Here is a 12548-nt window from a genome sequence, read left to right as displayed (position 1 = left end):
TATGTTGCCCAGGCTGGGCTCCAACTCAAGATCCTCCTACCTCATCTACCTGCCTCCCCCATATCTGGGATTACTGGGGTGTAACACCATTCTAGCTCCAACTTGTGTAGTTTAAATGAGTGAATTTCACCAATAAAGGTGTATTAAAACAAAACAAAAAACCTAGCTGGGCCCCAGGGCTCACACCTGTAATCCTAGCTACTTGGGAGGCAGAGATTAGAAGGATTGAGGTTCAAGGTCATTTTGGGGCAAATAGACCCTATCTCAGAAATACCCAACACACATAAAAAAAGAGTTGGTGCAGTGGCTGAAGTGGTAATGTGCCTGCCTAGCAAGCATGAGGCCCTGAGTCCAAACCTCAGTACCACCAGAACCAAGAAAACCAAAAATCTTGCTAACCACTTGCAATGGATGGACCTAATTTGGATCTTATTTCAATCAGAGTATAATAATGAGTAAGGAGGGTTGGAGGCTTGGGTCAAGGGGAAGGGTGGCTAGCTAGCATTTGTGAAGTCCCAAGTTTAAACCTCAGTAATGCCAAAAATGGGGGAAGGGGGAATAGTGAACACTAACTGGATACTTGATAATTTAAAGGAACAACTTGGTAATTCTAGGTGTGATGATTTGTTTTTTTTAAAGCACTTATCTTTTAGAGATAAAAATGGAAATATTTATGGATGAAGTGATAGAGTGGATGTAGGGAGTAGGTCAGGCTCAACTGAGAACTGCTTCTCTACTCTTATGTTTGGAATGTCCCACAACTAATATAGTTAAAGCCATCAGTGAATGCATAGGCAAACAAACGTTTCTATACAGAAAGTGAGTAGTCACGAAGACATGCAAACCAACACACAAAAAGTGATCAATAAACATTTGAAAAGATGCACAACCTCTGCATAATTAAAGAAACACAAACTCATCTGGGGAAACACTTGGTACCTAGAGGTTGGCAAAGGCTAGTAAGTCTGATAATGCCCAGTATTGACATGGAAGCAACATTCACATCTGATAAAGGCCCTGGAAACAGACACAACCTCTCCTATCTCTTTACAGACATAATTCCACTTGTAGGTTTTACTCATCAGATACATAAGAATGCAGAGGTATGTTCAATGATGTTCTTGAAACAATGTTTGTAGTAATAAGAACAGGAAACCATCTGATCGTGCAGTCATGATGGGAGGCAGATCCACGTCCTGGAGTCTATGCAAGGTATCCTAAAGTTATCATTAAAGAAAAAGATGGCAAGTCCAGAAGGGTGTGTATAACACCGTACCTCTCCTATTGAAAAAGTTTAACTGCTATAACAAATACCCGAGCAGTAGCCCATACACCTGTAGTTTGTTATCCTCAGTGAAGAAGGGTGAGTACAATACTGAGATATTTGAAGAGTAAAACCGTATTTACATAATTATTATGACATTTATTATTAGTTTCTTATTGTGCCTAATTTATAATTTATAAATAAAACTTTAGAAGCATAGGAAGAAATAGACAGTTCAGTATTATCTGCGGTTTCAGGCATTCACTGGGTGTCTTGCAATGTATGTCCAGTGGGTGAGTGGAGAATGATGTATATGATACGTGAAAGTGATTTATTTTTCACTGTGCACAGATTTTTGAACATGAGGATGTGTTACTTTACACTTACTTTAGTATAAAGAGAAAAAAATCCAAGTGCACCCCATACTCCAACAAAAGTGAAGTAAAGAACCCAGAAGGCAGCTTACTGTGGTAAGTGAAATGTTTATCCACAGTAACATTTAAGAGTTTCCCTCCTCACTGCATTCCCAGTATACCAGCTAGGTATCCCTCCATCTGGAGATAATGTGGTTCATACAAGAGTGTCAGGCCCTCCCCACACCTCTGCACTGGGAGCTTTTTACACATCATGCTTCTTTTATTTAACATCTATGTCAAAGACCATCTCAATGCCTCATGTACCAAATGGGAAAAAAATCAGGTTTGTGCTGCTATGATACCATTTTCTGATTATAAACAGTGGAAAATTACTGTTCACAGTTCTACAGGCTGGGAAGTCCAAGATCAAGGTGCTAGCAGATTGTCTGGTGAGTGACCACTTCCTAGTTCATGGATGGCGCTTCCTAGTTCATGGATGGCGCTTCCTAGTTCATGGATGGCGCTTTCTAGTTGTGCCCTCATTGGGTGCAACATGGGAGTGTGCTATTTCAGGCCTCTTTCCTTAAGGGGACTAATCCTGTTCATGAGTACAGAGCTCTTGCAATCTACTCACCTTCCCAGGGCCCCATGACCTTGGTGGTTGGGTTTCAACACATGAACTTGAGAGGGATACAAACATTCAAACCACAGAACTATTTAAAAAAAAAAAAAAAACAAAACCACAAACAACTGAACACCAGAGAAACAAACACTTGATTTAAAAAATGGGCAAAGGACTTGAACAGACATTTCTCCAAAGAAAACATATAAATGGTCCACAGGTTTATGAAAAGATGTTCAACATCACCATCATCAGGGAAATGCAAATCTAAGGCATAATTAGATATCTCACATCTGTTAGGATGGTTATTATCTAAAGAAAAAAAGATAAAAAATGTTGACAAGCATGTGGAGAAAAAGGAACTCTTGTTCACTGTTGGTGGAAATGGAAATTAGTAGAGCCTGTATGGAAAACAGGATGGTTTCTCAAAAAATTAAAAATAGAACTACCATATAATCTGGCAATCTCACTTCTGGGTATACAGTCAAGGATAATGAAATCCCTATCTTGAAGAGATGGTTATAATCTTATGCTCACTGTAGCATTGGCCACAATAACCAAGATAATGAAACAACTTAAAAGAGTCCAGTGATGAATAATGGATAAAAAAAATTTAAATATACAAACCACATTTTTAAAAAATAAAAGCACCCATCATTTGTAACACTGATGAACCTTGAGGATATTATACTAAGGGGAATAAGCCAAACACAGGAAAATAGTTCATAACATCACTCATATGAATAATATAAACAGTCACACTTAGTGGTTGATAGAGGTCTGGGGGGAGGGAAAACAGGAGCTGTTGGTCAAATGGTACAATGTTTCAGATGTGCAACATAAGTCCTTAGAGTCCTAAGTATACTGTAAAGCATGGCACTTATAGTTAATAATACTGTATTGTATACTTAAAAATATGCCAAGGCTGGGCACCAGTGGCTCATGCCTGTAATCCCAGCTACTCAGGAGGCAGCGATCAGAAGGATCACGGTTTGGCAAGCCCTGAGCAAATAGTTCTCGAGATCCTATCTTAATAAAACCCATCACAAAAGAGGGCTGGTGGAGTGGCTCAAGTGTTAAGAGTGTCTACCTAGCCAGGGTGAGGCCCTGAGTCCAAGCCCCAGTGCCACCAAAAAAAAAAAAAAAAAAAAAGTCAAGGGTAGAGTTTAAGTATTCATATCATATAAAATAATAAACAGATGGGAGGAAACATTAGGAGATGATAGTGGCATAGGTTGTGATGATGATTTCAGGAATGTACACTTATTTCTAAACTCATCAAGTTGTATACATTAGGATATACAACTTTTTATATTTATAAATATGTAAAAATAATATACATAGATTAATTCATCAGCAGTATAGTTTCCTACTCTGGGGCATACCATGATCTGTGCAACTGCAGTCTTGCTGTTTCTCTTCTTTTGCTGCTACACAATGCTGCTGAAGTGAGACCCTCAGGCCCAATCCTAGCAGTCTGTCCAATGAATCAGAGTAGATGTGAGGAAGAACTTTTAGAGAACTGTTGTTTTATTTTCCTCTAAAGTTCTGCACCTGTTACAAAGCTCAGTCCCCCCACACCATTACTAACCAAGGTTCAACTTTTTCATCTTTGACAATCTCATGGAGAAAATGTCTCAGGTCATAAACATTCAGATATTAAGTATTAAAAGTCTTAAATATCTCCTTGGACCAGAAATTCCACTTCTAGCAATGTCCCCTAGGAAAAAAAACAGAATGGAAGGAAAGGTACTTACTATGGCCATCTTAGTGAGACATATACCTCTGCCTAATGCACTTCACATTGTGTTTCAATCTTTACCTTTTTAGGAGATAGGTCACAAATTAGCATTTTATCATCCCTAAAACTTTCACACACTAGACATGAAATAAACATCCCATCACTACCTGGCCTTAACTCTTAGGTGACTTCTACCTACCACTAACAGGTTACCATGTCTTCACCTAGAACTTTCTAGTTGATTATTTTTATTTGAAGCAAAAAATGTCATTTTACTAAGGAAAGGCACATTGAATCACTCTTACTTCCTTTTTATGAATAGTGTACAACACACACAACCCCTGTATTGCCTAGATTTGACAGTGTTTTGCTTTAGCTATATTTTTCTCTCTGAAGTACCAGACTTGTGTTTCCCAAATACTTCAGCATTTGTCTCTGAAAAAAAATCCCCCAGTAAAGCCATAACTTTAGTTAGCCCTTTTTTTATAACTTTAGTAATTTATATAATTTATTCCACTGCTCCCTGCTTGGATGTTCCCTTTGACAATTTTCCTGAAATTGAGAAGAATCCCGACACTTAAGAATTAGCCACACAGTGCACAAGGGCATTCTCCTTGGGGTCTTTTCTTATTTCCTCCTCTGTTCTTCACATTTCTGAGCCATTCAAGTACTGTTTGCCTAATAGTAACAAAGCATCCCTTCAGCTGGATCATCCAAAACCTGATTCTCACTGGAGCTGTGCCTGCAAAGCTTATGGACACCTTCTTTCCACCCCAACCTGCCTGTTTCAACTACTATTACTTCTCAGCCTTGCTAAATGCCCCTACACACACACATTTAGGTTAAATATTTCCAAACTGTCCCCAGCTGCATCTTAGTAACTGATCTTAGGGCTGAGACCCAAGTAGAACATTTTATTATTTTGGTGCTGGGGATGGAACCTGGAGGCCTCATGCATGCTAGGTAAATGCTCTACCACTGAGCGCCACATTTAAGTTTTTATCTAATACTGGATTTTGAACTCAGGGCCTTCCAGACAAGCCATATCCCTAACCCTTTTTGCTTCAGTATATTTTTCAAACCGGGTTATCTCCTTTCGTCTGGGGCTGGCCAAAGCTGGGTCACAGGTATGAGCCACTACAGAGCTACACTTTATTTTTTTTTAAGAAGGGCAATATTTAATGGCACAAAAAAACTTGTGTTATGGAACAAGCTGATTCAAGTAGTAGACAGAAGATGGCTTCATTTTTGATAAAAATACAAATTAAAAGTATACACATGCATATAAAACCTGGCATGTTATACACCAAAATGTCAACAGTTCCTTGTGTTCAGTGATTAAACATTCTTCTCTGTTATTTCTGAGACAAACAAATGGTACTGAAGAGAGAGTCATATGCTAGATGTCAGGAATCCAAGAGGCCAAGCCAAGTGCCCAGCAGTTAAGGTCTTAAAACCCACAATGTCTAGCCAGGGTGACAGTGGTCAAGCCAAGAGGTGAAACATGGCTCTTTTCCAACAGCTTCCTGTTTGGTATTTTCTGTGTTAACTACATTTAATGGGACTTTATATTAATGGCACAACAGAAAAATGCTGCTAGCAACCTTGGTTTTGAATTACTATAAAATGTAACTGTTTTGTCCTTACATACTACACAAGATACAGTAGGAATTAAGTGCTCCTACAACAAAAAACCCATCTGACCAAATCACTGACTGCTGTTTTTTCTCATCTCTGTTTATTTCCTTTTTGAGAGTACTGGGAGCCTGGGTAGATACTCTACTTGAGACATGTCCCCAGCCCTTTTTGCCTCAGTTATTTCCCAGGTAGGGTTTTTTTTGGCCTAGGCCAGCATGAAACCTGATGCTCCTATTTATGCCTCCACCTCTCAAATAGCTGGGATTACAGGCAGGAGCAAATCCACTCAGCTCCTTTATTCATTTTCAACTGAAACTGCAAATGCATTTTTGTTTCATGGAGCTGGAAGAGGTCATCTCTCACAAAAAAATTAAGAATATCCATTAAACACTATAATGACTTGGTTTTAAGTGTACTGGTAATAATTGGTCTTGTCTCTCAATTCTTTGCAGAGTTGGAAAGGTAGACACATTTTAAATACTAAAAACTCCTACCAAACTGCCTTCAGCAAAACCTTTATCCAGGGGTCTGCCCACCAGTGCAGCATGAGGGGCCAAATATCCCTAAGAATCACCATGATCAGACCCACCTCATCACAACCCTCTGGGGCTCAACACATTCAATCAAGTGTTTCTAATGGCCTTTAAATTCTTCCACAGCTGGTGAATATAAGCATGTTCAGTTACTGAGGAGTCTAAAGGCTTCTTTTACACAGTGGAGGCCAATAAATGTCATCTGTTCCCATCTTGCTTACTTCTTGTCAGTCCCTGGCTGAAGTGGTCCCTCAGTGCCAAACCCCACTCTAAGTGAATCTTCAGTGCTCAAATTATAAAAAGCAAAGCAACAGCCAGGCCTAGTGATACACACCTGTAGCCCCAGCTACCTGGAGGCTGAGGCAGAAGATTGCTTGGAGCAAACAAGTAACGGATCCCCATCCCCAGCCTTGGGAGTGAGCTGGCACCTCTAATAAATTTCTTTTAAACCTCTTGGTTTGTGGTATTCATTATGGCAACCACAGGAAATGAACAGAGGACACTATTCTATTCTATGTTTCTATGTTTTTAAATGTCTGTAATTTACACACACAACAAAGGACCTGCAAAAAGAACTAGATTCACATTGATGTGGCTAAAAGTCACAAGTTCTGTTTCAGTCTTTCCAAAACAGGCCTAAGTGGGTCCCCTGCTCCCCTTTTCTCAAGTCCTCTCTCACTGGTTTCAGAGCCTTTGTAGGAGTCATCCTGATAGCTTCTGCTACCTCATACCATCACTCAACTTTCAGGACACCATGCAGAGGCCTGTCCTGCTCTATTTCCTCACATGCCTCCTCCTACCTGTGATGGACTTTTTGTCACCACTCCCCTCTGTAAACATGAGTGTCCTTAGGGCCTTGACAGCCACTCTGCATAAAACCAGGGGACACACAGGGGATGTGGGGAGAGAGGGGCTGAGGTTGCCTGAGGGCTGGGGGTAGAGGGAGACTCCACGTCTTTGGGCTGCACTCCGTTTGATGTGAATAACCCACTCATCGTGGGTGGCCCATCAGTTCAGTCTCTAGTGAAAGGAGGGAAGCTGCACCTTTTTGCGTAGGCCAGGGGAGGGATACTGTTGACTACCAAGCCAGACTGGACAACTCAGGCTCATGCTTACTTATGGGGTCTGCTTATGGGATTGGCACAGCATAGCTGTCACAGCCTGACTGCATTTACCCCCAATAAGAACTCATACAGCTTGACTCTTAAGGGGAACATTTGCATCATATCTTTTGGGGGGGGGGTGTTAGTTTTTTTTTTTTGAGACAAGGAGGGTCTTGCTATGTAGCCAGGCTGGAACTCACAATCCTCCTGTCTCAGCTTCCAGAATGCTGGGATTATAGGCAGATACCATCATGCCCAGATTCAGAAGGAATTATATTAACCTCTCCGTCAACACCAGGCTTGAATGTTCCACAATCACTATGTCCCTCCACTGAAGGAGACTCTATGGGCTTTGTCCTTCAGGCTTGACCAAACAATGGGTCCATTCTGACCAGTCAGAGGCAGGTAGGTGATACAGAGGATTTATTTGGGGACCTCCAGTCCAGACTTGATGGTTCTCTCTCTGATACTGCCAGGTTTCACATTTACATTTTGACTGGCCAGCAGGTTCACTCAGCACTCAGGAAGACCCTCTTGCGTGCAGTGTTGGTATATGGGTGCCAACGCCATTCCACATCTGCTGTGGCCTCTTGTTCCAGTGTGCCCAGGCGAATCATGTACACTGGGGACAGGAGACAGGGATGTCGTCACCTACACAGCAGTCTCCCATCTTTTACCTCTCCCAGGGATGGGATAAAGCCTCAAACTCACACTTCAGTTCAAAGCGAGGCCCGACCTCGGTCAGCTCCACATTTCGGTGGTCTGTTTTTTTGTAGACATGATGCCTGGGGAGAGGGAACCAAGACAGGGATGTGAGTTAGGAGCAGCTGTGGGTCAACCACAGCAGTACATGGGACACAAATGTCATGACACCATCCCAAGCCTAACCCATGGACCCACCGGAATGAGATGTAGTCATCCTGGTTTGCAAATGTGATGACTCGGTGACTATCATCTTTGGGCACAGGGAACAGGTATCGGAGGATATCAGAGACCTGGGAAACAAAGGGGAGTGTCGAAGGCGTGACATGGCCTCCAGCCCTCTCCCGAAGGACTCTACACTTACCCGCTTGCCCAGCCTCGAGGAAAAGCCATGTGTGATGAGGTGAGGCTTAGCCTCAGACATGGTGCCCAGGTTGGGGATATCGTGCCGCATGACCACGTTGCAGAGTGTGAAGTAAGCAGTAGGGCCAAAGGGCAGGTGGCTGACAATAAGCCCCACTGTGGGAACCAGGCAGGTTGTCAGACACCCAGTCTGCCTTCAGTCCATCCCTGGCCCCTTCTTCCTCCCACTAGCCTCACCAGGTGTGCCTCGATGCTCATGGACAACCAAGAGGTCGGTGACCCCATTGGCTTTGCAAGCTCGCACTAAGGCCCCCACCTCATGATGGCCTCGGTTCATGCGCTGGGCACCTGGGAACACCAGCTTCAGCTCCTGCACATGGAACATAGTGTACAATCAGGACTGGGGACACTGATCTTGGGCACCTCCCACTCCCTGCCCACTGGTACCTTTGCAAACATCTTCAGGCGGGAACTGGGGTCTCGGGAGGTAGTGATCATGACCTTGGGATCCTCCACCCCTGCCCATCGATATTCATCATCTACGTGGCTTGTTACACCTGTCAGGAGCATGAGAAACAAGAAGGTGACATTGTCTTATGAGTTAAATGCTAACCGAGAGCAACCAAGTTGGCCTGAGGAAACCTTAATGACAGAAATGCACCACACCCACAATAGCTGAGAGGGCAGCCACCAGCCCACTATCTACCAAGCATAGGTGGAAGTGAGGAATGTAATTTCTATGTTTTCAAAAGTCTGATCTAAGACCACAGGTGATAAACTCCTTTCCCATTTGTTAAATAATGTAACAAATGAGACATTTTGGTGCCAGTGATGTGCTAAGTGTTAGGAATACTGTACTGTAGTGGCAGACGTCCCACTGCGGGAGACAATTAATGAAGAAACAAACCAGAGAATAAGTAGAACACTATTGTTGTGTAATTGGATCTGTGTGACCCAAGGAGGTCCTTCTGGTGGCATCTATGCAGACATGAGGCTGGAACAGTTCTAAGAGTAGTTGTGAATACTTCCCTCGGTTGGAAAAGTGCCAGTTGTGTGTGAGAAGAACATGGAGACTAGGTGTCAGAGAAGTCACTTCAGTGTTGGGAAGACTACATGGGTACCTTCACCACCGGCATCATCGAATTCCAGGGACCCCTGTAAGGCCAAAGCTTCTCGGCGTAACTCGGTGGGAATCAGACGGTTTTCTGTAGGTGGAAGACAGAGTAGCTTTCAATTTATATAACATTCTGTAGCTTATAAGCCTGTACAAATGTAATGGAAAGACAACTTTCTGAGCAGAGGCAATAGAGGGAGGGAAATGACAAACCAATTTCATTATTTAATTATTTTTTAGATGGGGTCTCAAGATTCTCCTGCTTCAGCCTCCTCCAAGTGTATACAGGAATGTATCACGGCTTCTTCCTATTGACCTGCCAACCTTTTGCTGTGGACTTCATTTTCTAAAATACTTTACCACATATATGTATTACTAATATTTTTGCTTAGGTGGTACAGGGGTTTGAACTCAGGGCATCAGTCTTGCTAGGTATACACTCTACTGCCTGAATTACTCTGTCACCCCTTGTATTTGGAATTTTTGAGACAGGATCTCAGGAACTATTTGCTGAGGCTGGATCCTCCTGACCTCTACCTCCTGAGTAGCTAGGAATACAAGTGTGAGCTACCGGTGCCCAGGCTAGTATGTATTAAATTAAAAAAAAAAAATTTAGGTTTGGGATATAGTTCAATCGTGGAATGCTTGCCTAGCACGTGTGAAGCCCTGATTTTCATCTGCAGCATCATAAAAGAAACATTTTTATTTAAAAAAACAAAACAAAACAAAAGAAAAACCAGACTGCTGTAGAACGGTAGAATTGCCACCTTGTCTTCAGACAAGAAAACTGCTAATGAAGACTCACAGAAGTTTCAAGTGCTTGGCCTTAGTCGACTGTGGTAGGGCCACTGTGGAGTATGTAACTCAACCTGAGCAGCCCAGGGGGCCCTGTCTTGCTGTCTAAGTAGAACTTATGGAAAAGGTTTACAGCAGCACTCTTCCTAACTACAGTAAACACCTTGTGTTTGTTTTCATTGGTGTATGATTGGTTCCAAGGTGCCTATTATTGAGAAAAAGTGAATGCTTAGGATGCACAGAGCTCATCACTGTATTGCAGATGCTTGATTCATTTTTCCCATATTGCATCCAACTTTTGTTGAAGACATGCCACCTTTCTATAAACCTAAAATTTTTGCTTTATCTCTTAAATTAAGCACATTATGTGCCTTTTTTTTGCTTAGGAGGATTACCATAACTTTTAATTTCTTCTTGGGTACCATTTGCTTTCTGGGAGGCTGGTTTACACAAAATTAAAAGAACAGAAACACTCAGCTGATCACGTAATGCCTTCAACACAACTGATGACAATGCGGGACTGAATGAGAGCTTCTCGGCATCCACTGAGCTGTGTGATGCATGCTAAATTAAACATTTTTTGAAATTTCTTTTGATTTAAAAAAAATTTTTTTGAACATGCTTAATCCAAACCACGTGTAATAAATCGAAGGCAGGCTTACAGTACCACCAACTGAAAATAAGCTCATCATTCCATAGGAAAATAGGGAGACCTTGGGACACATCACTCAAAGGGGCTTCCCACTAGGCTTGAATGATCTTATACACGATGCTGAAGAAAAAACAGCTGCAAAATAAACATATACTACCTAATTCTACCTTTAGAACTAAAACTTGACCATTGTGATTTAGGGATACAAGCAGGTGTAATACGTACATAAAGAATGGCAAACAAATGGTTCATTTTTTAAATGTATTATTTTTAATTTCTTAAGGTAAGAGGTTGGTTCAAGACTCTTAACATGCTTCTTAACTCCTACAAACACCGCACATACTTTACAAAATATGATGTTCACTTAGGAACATCAAAGTGAATCTAATCACAAAGCTCCAAGGACTCAAAAACAAACAAAATAAGGATAATACGAAATTTTCAATCAGGCTTGTGTCACAGGATCTTCATTAATGTGGCAAATGGAAGTACGGAGTAAAAAATTGGATTCAAAGCTCATGGCGTAAATAAAATTAAGTTCTACACACAACAACGTTTAAAAACGCTGGGGCACACAAATAATAGTGCTTAAAAGATCGAGGATTTTTTGTAACTGCTCGGAAGGCCATTCGAAAAACACGCACCAAGGGCGCGTGCGCAGGAACGGGGGCGGGGGGGGGGTCCTCTGTAAGACACTAAGTCTTAAAACTTGTTAAGAACTAGACATACTATCAAGTCAACCGGCAAGCTGTAAAACTTGGAGAGGGAAGCATAAGTGACAAGTAATTAATGTCATCAAATAGAAGGCACATTCGCAATCCAGTAGGACCCCACGCACACACACGCGGGCCCAGCAGCCGTACCTTCTAGAGCGCGCCGAACCTTCTCCTTCCTCTCGTGGGCGGATCGCTGCGCCTCCTCGCGGGCCTTTCGGTACAGGTACTCGCGCCGCAGGCGCGCCTCCCGGCGAAGCTGGGACACAGGCCACATCACTACCTGGCCTTGAGCCCCTGGGACCACAACCCTCCGCCATCCCACCCCTACAGCAGGAGCTCCGACACCCTTCCTACCATTACGAGCACCGCTTCCACGTGAGTGTACGAAGCCAGGCGGACCGCGCTGGCCCAACAGATTCCTCGCTTCCGCCCTCAACCAAGAAGGCCGCCAGAGGCTTCACTACAGTCGATTGCTGACAACAGTGCCCGATGTTAAGATGGCGAACAGCGGAGGGCGTCGCAAGGCTACCGGTTCTTGATTTTACGACCAGTAAACAAGATTGAGAATGTCACGTGGCTTTCAGCAGACGTTAATAAGGAGTTCGCCTAGGGCTTCAAGTTATCCCAGCGTAGGATTTTGATTTTAAGGTGGTGAGCAGCTGAAACAGCTACAATTGCTCCAAGCGGTCAAACGTAAAAGCAGCACAACGAATGATTGGTTGCCTTCCGGCTCCTTCTAGAGTTAAGTTTAAAGTCGCCACTCCTTAATCAAAATGGTTGCCATACAGCCTTGCTATACCTACATTGTCACAGTGGTAGCCGACTTCTAGAATTCATCCGCTTCTGGAAGCAATGCGGAACCAGGCTGATCCTCTAGTGCTAATCGGAGACACCAATTTTTCGCCACTGACTCCAGCAGGGGACTGCCGGTTAACTGATTCACTCAGTA

General features: G+C 42.8%; 1 protein-coding gene across 1 annotated transcript; it reads right to left on the bottom strand.

Moving 5' to 3' along the window:
* Positions 1–5209: 5209 nt before the first annotated feature.
* Imp4 (IMP U3 small nucleolar ribonucleoprotein 4) lies at positions 5210–12539 on the bottom strand. The gene is made up of 9 exons (XM_074070433.1): positions 11954–12539; positions 11747–11855; positions 9444–9527; positions 8770–8879; positions 8560–8692; positions 8324–8478; positions 8158–8252; positions 7969–8042; positions 5210–7879 (listed from the first exon to the last, which is right to left on the bottom strand). The coding sequence occupies exons 1-9, from the start codon at positions 11954–11956 to the stop codon at positions 7767–7769; spliced, it is 876 nt and encodes a 291-aa protein (XP_073926534.1). The 5' UTR covers positions 11957–12539; the 3' UTR covers positions 5210–7766.
* Between the last annotated feature and the right edge of the window lie 9 nt (positions 12540–12548).

The sequence above is a fragment of the Castor canadensis genome, chromosome 4, assembly GCF_047511655.1.
Source record: "Castor canadensis chromosome 4, mCasCan1.hap1v2, whole genome shotgun sequence".
In the NCBI taxonomy this organism is placed as follows: Eukaryota; Metazoa; Chordata; class Mammalia; order Rodentia; family Castoridae; genus Castor; species Castor canadensis.
This window is presented reverse-complemented; position numbering and strand designations above follow the sequence as displayed.